The sequence below is a fragment of the Dipodomys spectabilis genome, unplaced genomic scaffold (genome assembly GCF_019054845.1).
Source record: "Dipodomys spectabilis isolate Male_0828 unplaced genomic scaffold, ASM1905484v1 ptg000175l, whole genome shotgun sequence".
Lineage (NCBI taxonomy): Eukaryota > Metazoa > Chordata > Mammalia > Rodentia > Heteromyidae > Dipodomys > Dipodomys spectabilis.
In genome coordinates this window covers 10,474,096-10,486,129 of record NW_024870852.1, presented here as the reverse complement: position 1 = coordinate 10,486,129, position 12,034 = coordinate 10,474,096, and the positions used below count along the sequence as shown (strand labels likewise).

General features: G+C 50.7%; 1 protein-coding gene across 1 annotated transcript in view; it reads left to right on the top strand.

Moving 5' to 3' along the window:
- The window catches only part of Nol4l (nucleolar protein 4 like), a 124,235-nt gene that overhangs the window by 42,272 nt on the left and 69,929 nt on the right, over positions 1-12,034 (top strand). The window contains exon 2 of the mRNA XM_042694704.1: positions 7,148-7,303. Coding sequence (XP_042550638.1) covers positions 7,148-7,303 — 156 coding nt within the window. The remainder of the gene's footprint in view (positions 1-7,147; positions 7,304-12,034) is intronic.

The window sequence follows — 12,034 nt, the reverse complement described above, 5'->3', positions numbered from 1 at the left end:
GGCAAAAGCCATTGTGCATATGAGTCACCTACGCAGGAGGAAAATGAGGCCCAGGTAGTACCCCCTCCCCTCTCCCTCCCAACCTTGTCTGAGGTCAGAGTTGGGTCGTCCTCGAGCTGTCGTCATCTCTAGAGCATCCTCCTGGCAGCCCCAGGCCAGAGTCCTGCATCCAGGCCCTGACCCTGTCCTGTCTAACCAGGGCGGCTGGGTAGTGCCCGCCTCCCCCCACCCCCTTCCTGTCAGCCGTCAGGATTTGCATTTCCCAGCTCTTCCCCTTCCCTGGCCCTTTGCACACCTTTCTCTTTTCCCACACCCTTTTCAGACACATGAAAGTTAACAAAACTGAAAAAAAAAAAAAAAGGCGGGGGGGGGGGCCTTTTGGGACTGCCTGAGGATAATGGCAGCTGTGGTTTGGGGCTGATCCCAAACCGCACCTTTCTCCCTGGCCCGGTTGTGCGTTTGGGTCCCGGCGTGATTTGAAAGAAGATGGAGGTTCAGCGAAGCAGAAAGGAGGTCTTGGAATATGTGAGGCTGTTCCAGATGGCAGGTGCGACTCGGTGGTGGTGGCAGCAGCTCCCCACTAACAGTTGGAGATTGAGCACAAGGGTGGGGAAGAGGCAGGTGCTACACCGAGTCCTCAGTGCCTTGTGTACATACTTATTTATTTATGGGGGGGGGAGAGGGTCTCATCTCTCTGCCCCATTCAGGCCTGCAGAGCCCAGTGGAACTGTGGGCCATAATATTCTAGACTGAATCTTTATCTTGAAGGGTTTTTTTTTTCCTCCTAGTTTACAATAGGTAGTGTTCACAGCCAATGAGAGTATTGCCACCGTCCCATTTAAGCAGTGTTCTCCTCAGTCTTCTGATTGCCCTTTACAAATCATGACCAGTTTCTCTTGGAGTACTGAAGACAGACTTACTGTGTGTTTAGGGGTGCTCTTTGCTCTTTTCATTCTCTGAATTTGTGTGGTTTTAAAATTTCCTCTCCATCTCATTCACTCTGGGGCTCCTTGCAAGGGGCTGACTCCTCCCCTTTGGTTCTTTAAACCTCAGGCAGGGTAGCAATAAAACTGCGGTGGGAGGAACCTCCCTTCCAAAACCCCCAGTTCTGGCTGAATGTGTGAAAACAGAGTTTAGGGGACAGGAGGAAGGGCCACGAGGACAGTGTGCACAATGACTTTTGCCTGTGGTCTCCACCTCTTTACTGGCCTGGATGAGATGGAACAGACTCCCCACATTTGCTTGTACAATCAACCCCCTGAAGTCCTGGTCTTCTACATAAGTGGCAGCCAAAGGTTTGTTTCCTCTGGGGAGGCTCTGCAGACTGACTTTATCCTCTAAAGGCAATTTAGTTAGTTTTCATGCCTTGTCAAGAGTTGGATCTGTAATGCACTAAGCGGGCATAGCCTAAGGACTTTTCCTCTGGTTTCTTCCTTTCACATAGGAGGAACCCAGGTGAGAAATGGCCCCACTATTTAGTTGTATTCTTTCAACCATAGCCTGCTTGCTGGAAGGCATACTCCAGTGATGGTGGTATACTGAGCAGCACCCTGGTGGACTAAAACGGCAATCCCACCTGGATAAGTGAATAACTTACTATGTGCAAGCGACATCGAAGTTCCATTAGCAATTGGATGGCACTTGCCATTGAGGGCAGGGATCCATTTAATTGGCCTCTGTGGGGAGACTCAAAACCAGGAGCTTACCTGAGAGATGTGCCCAAGGATGGCGTGATTGGTGAGGCCACCCCAGCAAGAGTCTAATGGCCTGATGAGATTAGTTGATCCCCCTCCCTGGTCTGCAGCCTTGGACTAGCAATGGCCCTCCCCGAACCATTTGAGGAAGCCAGAAACTGACCTGCCAAGGGATAACTTTCTTAACTATCAATTAACTTTGCTAGGGAAGACATCAAAATCAATGTTAGGATGTGGAGGCTCCTGCCCCTTCTGTTTGTAATCTATGATAAGTCCCTGGGTAGATGTTTTGAATTCATTACTGATGTTGTCCAAAAGATTCTCCTGTTTTCACTATTAGAAAAATTAGCCCTCACTGGAGATGAAAATATTAATATATTAAGCTTGGAAGTACAAAGCACTTCTATATTTAATGAGCCAGTGCCATATTTTCCCACTAGTCACCTCCATGTTTCCATGATGGAGACATTTCTAATCAGATCTCAAAATCTTATGCATCAGAAGTAACTGGGAGGGGTCTAATAAAACCAGCAGAGCATCAGATCTGGTAGGTTTGTGGAAGAGCCTTGAAAATGTGCATTTCCAACAAGTTTCCAGGTAATGTTAATAATGTTTACCTTTGAGGACCAGTGCCCTAAATATTTTGAAATATCAGTAATTCTTAAATAGACATTTGGTGGTTTCTTCAATGATTTGCAACCTTGCTTTTAGATTAGAACCCGAACAGGTTGGTCTCAAGGGAGTTGATGATATTCAAGAAAGTTGGAGGCTCCATAAAAATGGAAAACCATTGCCATGGCTGGTTTTGTTGTCCTGGGTCTGGCCAGCTGTTTTGGAGTCAGATGGTTCTGATGGTTGGAGTGTGTTGCCATGGTAATGTTCTTCCCCACAGATGAAAACCCCAGAGACTGAACCTATACACGTGACTGGTGTTTTTCATGGCTTTTCCCATGGGATGCTACATAGTTCCCTTCCATCATTCCTGCTTGGCATTTCTGGCAAGCTGAGGTGGTCAGGAGTCTCCAGGTCCCTTTTTGATCTAGCCTTAGAAGTAAAATGAACTTCCTTGGTCAATCCAATGTGCCGCTTGTTTAGAGCAACAGATTTGAAGAAGCTAATTTGGGTATGAGGCAGAAGTGGGTTGGCAGGCCATCCCAAGTCTATGGGGGAAGGAGCTTTCTGCTCCCTTAATTAGCAGCTCTTGCCTTGTAGAACCGTCTGAATTCCCAGCTAGGGAGGGTGTGCCCCTCCTGCAGCATTTAGCATGAAGGTCGTTACCTCTCTAGATACAAAGCATGGCACGGAACATGACTACTGTCAGATCCCTTTGTTGCATCTTCCCAGACAGATATCTTGATGTTCTTCCCTTAGGGTGTTGCACACACAGTGTCCTGGTAGCCACCAGCTCACCAGAGGACAATTCAAGGTATGGCTCTGCAGACCTTACAGGATCTGGGCTGTCATTGCTACAGGCCCTTTCCTTGTGTGCATCTCTGCTATACAGATAGGCCGATTAGAGGACCCAAGTTTGAACATCAGCAATTGTGTGTGTGTGTGTGTGTGAGAGAGGGGGGGGGGAGGGAATGAGGGAAGGAGGGAGAGGAGGAAGGGGAGGGAGGGGAAGGGAGGGAGAAGGAGAAGGAGAGGAGAGCCTGTGTCCCTGGGGCTTGAATCAGGGCCTGGGTGCTGTCCCTGGGCTCTGCGCTTTTTTTGCTCTACAACTTGATTCATAGCTCCACTTCTGGCTTTTTGGCAGTTAAATGGAAATAAGAATTTCACAGACTTTCTTGCCTGGACTAACTTTGAACCATGACCCTCAGATCTTAGCCTCCTGAGTAGCTAGGATTACAGGGCCAGGCGTGAGCTACCGGTGCCTCGCAGCAATTGATTTTTAAAGAGGGAGCCATTGCTAACTGATCCGCTGAACAGCTTCTCTGTGATACTTTTATGGCCACATTGGATCTGATGTAAAGCTGCTACTTTACCCAAGAATGACTGGAACAGAGATGGGCCAGGCACTAGACAGTATATTTCACTGACTTATGTAGATTCATTAGTTATAAATTGAATTTATGTCCCAAGTTTATGGAATAGCCTTAGTTGTTATTTAAGAATTTAATAAAGTATGCATCTTTTCTGGTTGTGGGCATTACTACCCCAGAGACCCTCTTTGAATGGATCAGAGGGACAGGAAAGAAAACACATTCATAACCACAAAGTATCTAAGCTCAGTGAGTCCAAAGGAAAGAGATGGACACTTACCAAACTATGTGCCAGATGCTTGGCACATTCTTGCTTGATCCTTGAAATATCCAAGTAGGGCTTTTTTTTTTTTTTAAGGCCTGTTTTACTGGTGAGAAAACTTGACTTTCAAGAGATAAGGAAGTATCTGGGCATGGTTCTACAAGCCTGTAATACCAGCTGCTCAGGAGGCAGACACTGGTAGGATCACAGTTTGAAGCCCAGCTTTTGGGGGGGGGGGAGATAGCTAGACCCCCATCTCAACAAATAAGTTAGATGTGTTGGTACATGTCTGTTATCCTAGTTACACAGAAATTGTCAACTGGAGCTCTTTGTCCAAGGCCAGACCTAGGCAAAAAGTCTGAGATCTTATTTGAAAAATAACAAAAGCAAAAAAAAAAAAAGGATGGGAGCATGGCTTGAGTGGATTGCACCTGCCTAGCAAGATCAAGGGCCTAAATTCAAACTCAAGTACTGCCAGAAAAATAAAGTAAGCTGCCCTCCTTAGGTCACTGAGCTGGTTAGAGAACGCTTTCTACCTCACCTCTCTAAATTATTTCTTCCTCCTACCACGTTATAGCGTCTTTGTTTTTCAGAAACATATGCTTTGGCCTGAAAAAAATTTTTTTTTTGCCAGTTCTGGGGCTTGAATTCAGGGCCTAGGCCCTGTCCCTGAGCTTCTTTTGCTCAAGGCTAGCACTGTACCATTTAAGCCACAACACAGGTTTTTTGTTTGTTTGTTTGTTTTGTTTTTTAGTAGTTTATTGGAGAAAAGAGTCTTACAGACTTTCCTGCTCTGGCTAGCTTCAAACTGTGAGTCTCAGATCTCAGCCTCCTGAGTAGCTGGGATTACAGATGTGAGCTACTAGCACCCAGCCTGAAAAAAATTTATGAGTAGGGAAGCTGTTCCTAAGGCAGTGAAACCCACATTGTGCCACAGGATGTAGGCAATCAAAATGCAAAGCCAACCTCTCTATATGTGTTAAAAGATGACATTTAAAAAGACATAGAAAAGCACATGGGTTATGTGTTCTGTTAGTGGCTCTTTGTAAATTGAACTCACCTGTATACCACACCCCAAGGAAGAATTAGAAACCCAAGTGTATTCCTTCTGAGGTTCATCTGTTTGCTTTTGCCAGTTGGAGCCTGGTCCGAATTATATTAGAACTGACTGGTCATAATATTTATCCCATCCTGACTCTGTCACAGCAGTATTTGAAGGTAAAAATTATAAGCCAGCTAATGAACAAGCTAGTCAGTTATGAGCCCTTAAGATTCACTCAGGGCTTAGGACCTTAGGAGGGGACTCCCCTCTCCCAAGACCAAGGCAAAAGTATAAATCCAAAAAACATCACCAAGTTACAATTTTATAGTTCCTCTAATATAAATGAAGTGGAGCCAGGATGCCAGGGCAGCAGACAGCTTTCCTACACCCATGCATGCACACATAGACATGCATATGTGCAGAGACAACCTCTTCTCTGAGGGTCCTCATTGGCACAGCTCCCAACCAGGAAGGATGCCCCTGGCTAGAGGGCCTTGTACAGGCTGTTGAGGTCATGGCCCAGGGTTGCCTGGCTGGTATGCTGCAGGCCTCAGAACCCCCATCCCCACCCTCACCCACAGCTGCCCTTTCTTCTCCATCTGCTCTCTGCTTTCAAGCAGGCCAACGCAGAGATAGTCCTGCTCAGTCATCACTGCCTGTCCGTAGCCAAAACATGTTTTGAGCCAGTGTCCCTGCCAGCAGGACCTGGATCCTACCAGGACCATAAAGTCTGAAGTCCTAAGCCACCTCTGCTTCCCTCCAGCCTTGTCCCCCAAGCAGGCTCCAACCCTAACAGCCCCTTGGGATTATGTGATGCTCAGCCCCATCACACCTGGGGAGACTCGCCAACTGCAAGCACTTCTTACTAACGATGTTTACAGAATGGTCCCCGAGGGCCAGATTTGGTGTAAACCACTGACCTCATATCTCATTCATTCCCCCCCCCCCCAATGTTCACAGAAAGTTTCTTTATCCCCCCTTTTATAGATGAAGAGCCCAGGGCTCAAGGGAAGCAGAATCACTGCTTAGGGTTACACAGCCACTTAAGTGATGGAGCCGAGTGTCTGAGCAGTCCTACCCAGCTGCTACGTACAACTGATCTTGAATTTAGTAGTTAGCAAGCACCTACTGTGTGTCAGAGGTGCCAGAGACAGCTGTAAGCCAACAGATAAAGCCCATACCTGCACAGAAGTCACCTGGAAAGGACATCCTCTGTGAATGAATTGCCTTGGAGCTGTGTCTCAGCACTTTGAGAGAAACCCAAGTCCCTACCCCATGGCTTGCCCTTGATCTCCCCAGCTCCCCCTCTGTAGGGAGATGATAGTTGAAATCCCAGGGTGTCTGAGTCTGTGGGCCCCATGGATCATGAACTGTGTTTCATGGAGCAAAGCTTCAGGCCTGGAGTTTCTCCTGAAGCCTTCCCTGTCTCTGGATGAGGGAAAGCAGGTACAAGCCTACAGCCCTTTGCTATGGAGGACCTATCTCTGTCAGCCAGCTGACAGTACTCATGCTAGCCTGATCAGAGGGTCAGTGCCCATGGCTACCCCGCTCCCAGCCCTGCCACCTCCACATGGTCTTCTGCCTGATTTTTTTTTTTTTAAACATCTCCCTACACAAAGAGCCCTGGTGCTGTGGCTGGCGCTCAGCTGCTGGAGTGGGGCGGGCCCTTCAGAAAGGCCTCAGGGTGGAGGCAGGAGCCACCCAGGTGATGGGAGCTAGTCTCCTGGGACCTCAGCCCAGGACCACAGTGAAAGGTTACTGCTAATTGGTGAGCTCCTGATGGGGCTGCATCTATTTAGCACTCTCCCCTCCCCAGAGACTTCCAGGATGGTCTTGGCACAGCCTGTGATTTGAGAGCTCCCGCCTGAGTCTGGCACAATCTGTCTAGAATTGTGAACACCGAGCCTCTTGGTTTTTAATTTGTACTTGCGTTGCCGTATTTCTTTGCCCATTGTTGTTGGTAGATTTAGTAGCAGCCCTGACTCTGATACCCCCTCCCCGGGTGCCCTGGCTCCCTCCTTTCCCCAGCCCCCAACCCCACTATTGGAGGCCATGCTGGGCCAGGGAGCCGCATGGTCCCTGCCCTCCACCCATGGCTGGGCCCCAGGGTACAGCTCTCACCCGCCATCAGCCCTGACACTAACACAGCTTGTCCACTCTGTCGCAGGGGGCAGATGGCCTGTCGGAGCCCGAGGGCATCTCTCTGAAGCGGGTTGCTGTGGTGGAAGATTTCTTTGACATCATCTACTCGATGCATGTGGAGAGCTCTGCAGAGCCAGGCAAAGCCCCCAAGCACGCTGGGCAGAAGAAAACCTACCGAGCGGTGAGATTTCTGTCTCTGCCTCCACTGGCAGCCCCAGGCCTTGGCAGGAGGCCATGGGCTCAGCACATGTTGGGCGGGGGCGGGGCAGGGAGCTGAGGCGTGATGAAGCGGCCTTTGGGGACCCAGGGGGGCACGGGGTAAGGGCATGGCAGCCAGAGATGGCTGAGGGGGTGAGGGGCGGGCTCTGCGGTTGGTTGGAGTACAAAGGAGAAGCAGGTTGAAGGGCAGAGGAGGAAGGAAGGAGTGGGCCCTAGCAGGGAGGACATCCTCCTCTTCTCAGTTTGTGCTTCAACCCACCCCCCCATCTCATCTGTCACTTGCAAGCCCCCTACCTTGTGGGGGTGCAGGGGAGCCACAGATAGTAGGAACCTAGGAGCCTGTGTCTCTACGGCATGGCATGTGTGTCATGCCAGGCCTGTCCGAGAGCGCTTCCTGTGTAGGAGCTTATCCAGTTTCCCTGAGTCCTGTTCAGTATGCCTGGGCTTCCCCAGGGGATATCAGAGGGCCCATGTCCCAGCCCTCCAGGAAGTTTGGGGTCTGGAGGCTAAAGGCCAAAGCAAGATACACAAAAGCAGACATAAGTCCAAGACCAGCTTTGAGAGAGCAAGAACCCAAGTACCTGAGGTGTTCAACAGAGGCTCTGCCAGCCCCAGGCCTTGTAGAGACTTGGGGACTTTGTGGAGAAGGTGGTATCTGCTTAGAAGAAAGTTTAGAAGCTTTGCCCAATGTGTGTCTTCCTCCCTCCCCTCCCCCCACGGTCTGCCTCATGTCTGAATCTGTCACTGTGGTTCATGCTCAGCTCTGAGCCCATGAAGCCAGGCCTCACAGCTGTCCTGTAACCAAGGCACTGGGGTCCCATTTGCCAGTTAAGGAAACAGATCCAGAGACCTGAACCACTTGTCCAAGGTCATACAGCACCGGAATGGCAGCTGGTGTCTTTACCTTCCTTCCTGCTTACTCCCCAGAATCCTAGAACCCTGCCCTCTGTGACCAGACTTCTCCACCTAAGATGGTCACCTAAGGTGATGTGAACCTCCCACCCTTGTCCCAAGTTCTGGGTGTGGACAGCCTCAAACTGTAGCAGAGGTGGCTGAAAGTCTATAATGTCATTACATGCCTGATTCTTAGAAGAGCTAACAACTTGGTAGTCCTGGTCCTCAGATGATGTCCATTTCCCTGAATGGGTATTAAAGATGGACCCCATGCCAGGGGTCTTAGAGTGGCATGAGGCCAGGCTGAGGGCAGTGGGGGGGCACCCCATCTCTCTGCCTCTCCTGCTACTTAGTGTGTGCTAAGTGGTTTGGGGTTAGAGTCTGGAGTATTTCCACTTGAGGGCCATAGAAGAAGAGAAAGTCCCTCAGGACTGATGAGTCTCAGCATGTTTTCTCGGCACTAAGCCTACCACAGTGCTGGGCACAGGGCATGTGTCAGGCTCTGCCCTTAGCACTTTAGCATACAGTGCTGAGCTTTGCCTGAGTGCAGGCTGCATGTGTGAAGCAAGTTCTGCTCTTAACCCATTTTTAAGCTGAGGAAACAGGCTCAGAGAGCCAGCCTGCCTGCCTGAGGTCACTAGGCTGGTGTTTCAGAGGCAGACAGCTGGCCACTACACATCCTGCCTGTCCATAAACCTCCTGTGGTCAGCTAGTGAACCCAGCCTCTTGCTGTCTTCTGGGTGGATGGGCTTGGGCTGGCCCATCCACGTGATTTCCCTGTCCCTCAGTGCTGGACACTGAGTATTACCCACAGGCTTAACTTGGTTGGGATCTGCAGCCTCTATACCATGGAGAAGACAGGGCAGGGCCTGGCTAGTCCTGACAATGCCTGTGTCCTTGGGTCAAGTGGACATCCAGCCCTTTGCTCTGTACTTCCTGACTTCTCATCCATATGCCCGGCGCATGCCCCACTTCCTGTTGCCCAGCCTGGAGCTGGCACATGACTGGCATCAAGCCAGCTGGGCTGCACACAGAGCTGGAATTTCAGCAGCGGAGCCAAGGCCAAGTCGAGCAGGCCAGGGCTCCCCCCCCCCCCCCCCCGCAGAGGGTGTGAGGCTGTGGAGGCCGGCACCCTCCCTCTTCCCTGTATGCCTCCTCACCCTTCCCCTCCTCTTCTCCATCTGTCACCCTTCTCATGCACCCTTTTCCTTTTTCAGGGGCAGGGATGGTGCCAGAATGGTTTTGTCCCGCTCTTTTCATCTGCTCCCATATTTTTTCCACCCAGGCCAAGCTCAGCCTCACTGCAGATAGAAGGACCCCACCCCCACCCCGCCAGCCCATCCCTGCCTGTTGAAAGAGCCCCCAAGGAAAACCCATGCTGATGGTTGCAGAGAGGCACAGCCTGGCACCACAGGGGTTGCGTCAAGCCCTTGGCTGAGGCGATTTTGGATTTGTCCCCTTGTGTTTTGCCAAAGCTGAATCCTGGGACTGCCTCAGACTTTAGAGGCTGTCCAGAATTCTTACAGGCCCTGGGTATGGCTCCTGTAGTGAGGTGTGCAGATTTGCTCAGGCCACTCAAGGAGAGTAATTCTGAAGTAGGAAAAAAAACTACCTTGCACCTACTGCTGTCCAGCAATAGATCAGAAAGGGCAGGTAATGAGCTCTCTAAGCCTGGATGTATTTGAGCCAGCACTAGATGATATGTATATCAGATAATGCAGGGCAAGTCCTGCCCTAGAATCTCAATGGCCTCACCAATGCCAAGTCTGGAGAAGGTTCCAGGTGGTCCCTTAAAGTCCCCTTGAGCCCACAGAAGGCTGTTTCTTTCTCAAGGAGCATTCCTGCATTTCCAGTTTCTGCAGCCATCTGGGTTGGAGTGGTTCTTTTGCTTCCTTTTTCTCTCCCAGGGTACTGAGGCCAGATCAGCTTCCAGAGCCCAGACCTGGCTACCCAGACCACTTTAGAGTTGGGGCCAGATGTGGTCAGCAGCTGCTCCAGGCCCACCATGTGCTAATCCACCCACAGGGCAGAAGGAGGATCTTGTAAAGTGGTGCAAATCCCCCCAATTGGCCTCATCTGTCTTTGTCGTTCTCCGAGTTGGGAGTGAAAACGGGGCCTTGCAAGTCAGCGACTCTGCAAATAGCTCCTGCTCTCCCTGCCAGCAAAATCCCTCTGTTTTTACTACTAAGAAAAATGGAAAAGGCAAATTCACACATGGGTGTCTGTCCAGGTAGAAGGACCAGAGAGAGAGCAAGACTGTAGGCAGCCTAGGGCAGCTGGTTAGAGATGGGGGCTTGGAGGTGCCCCCTTGGAACATGCATCCACCTCTGTCTGCTTCATGCTTTTGGCAGGTGCATGGGAGTCTGTTTCTAGAACAGGATCTGCAGTTCTAGAACCATCTGAAAATCATTGTTTTATGTAAGCACCCATAAGGGTCGTCCTTCTGGTTTCACCTCAGTTCACAGTCTTGTGACCTGAGGAATCCCTGTCTGCAAACAGAAATAGAGACCCCATTTCTGGTCCTGGGCAAACCTTGAGGGTGAATCAAAAGCTACCTGCTTTTAGGGTTGGGGTTGGGGAGAGCAACCTCTTCTACCCTACAGCATTGTAGTGCTAGGCTGGTCTGTGTTTTACTGACTTTTCAAGGAGCTCAAAGCCAGGCTACAGACCTTGCAGCTGTGCAGGCAGGGCTCCGCACTGGCCCTTCCACCCCTCTCTGAGATTCAGGGCCAACCTCTGTCCTGTGTTCTCCTTTCCTGTGGCATTTCAGCCAGCCCTGGCCCACTGCTGGGGCTCTGCTAAAGCCTATGAATGTGGTGCTCTCTGTAGTTCAGGTGGCAAGAAGAGCCCTGCTTACCTGTGTGTAGGCCAGGGGACCCTCCTTGAACCTTTCAAAAAGTGTCTCTAAACCGAGCAATGGTGGCTCATGCCTGCAATCCTAGCCACTCAGGAGGCTGAGATTCAAGGATTGCAGTTCAAAGCCAGCTCGGGCAGGAAAGTCCATGAGACTTATCTCCAATTAACCACCAGAAAACTGGAAGTGATGCAGTGGTTCAAAGTGGGAGAGTGCTACCTTTGAGCACAAAAGCTCAGGGACTAAAAAAGAAAAAAAAAAAAGAAAGTGTCTCTGCCCATGGCAAGAGATGAACAAGCTCCTCCAGCACAGCCTCCCCCTGCTCTTCCCTGCTGACTGTGCATCCTCCTCCTTAAGCCCACTCAGCTCTGCTGAGGCCTGACCTGAGGAGCCACATCTCAGGGGAGACCGGGGATCATCTGTTGGGCAGAGTCAGCCACAACCCTTGCTCTGTCCAGCCTGTGCCCTACCTTCTTGCCTGCTCACTAGCTGGCTCCTGCAGACATCAGCCTTTCTGCCCAGCAGGCGCCAAGAGGAACTTTAGCTGCTCTAGGTTAGGGATGAAGCCATCTATGTGCCTGGCAGGAAAGCTTACCACCTCCAAACCTCAGCCCTCAAGCCCAGGAGGACCATCTGCACCCCTCATCGTGGCTTTCCTGTCCCAGCTCCAGAAGGAGAGTCTGGGGTTCGCCCTTGTCCCTGACCTCCAAAGGGAGGCAATCAGATAAGGGATTTGGAAGGGAGGTAACTCATCAAGGAGCCTGCCTGCTCCGCAGAGCATCAAATCAGCTGAGAAAATAACAACTGTGTCATCAAAATTAACTTGCCTTTGCAACCAGCAAGAGTGGCTCTGGGACTCAGACAGGGGGACTGATCTGGGAGCCCCATCCCAGCCCTGGTCCTCTAAGGGCTGGCTGCAACCTGGGGTGCCTCACCTTCTATACT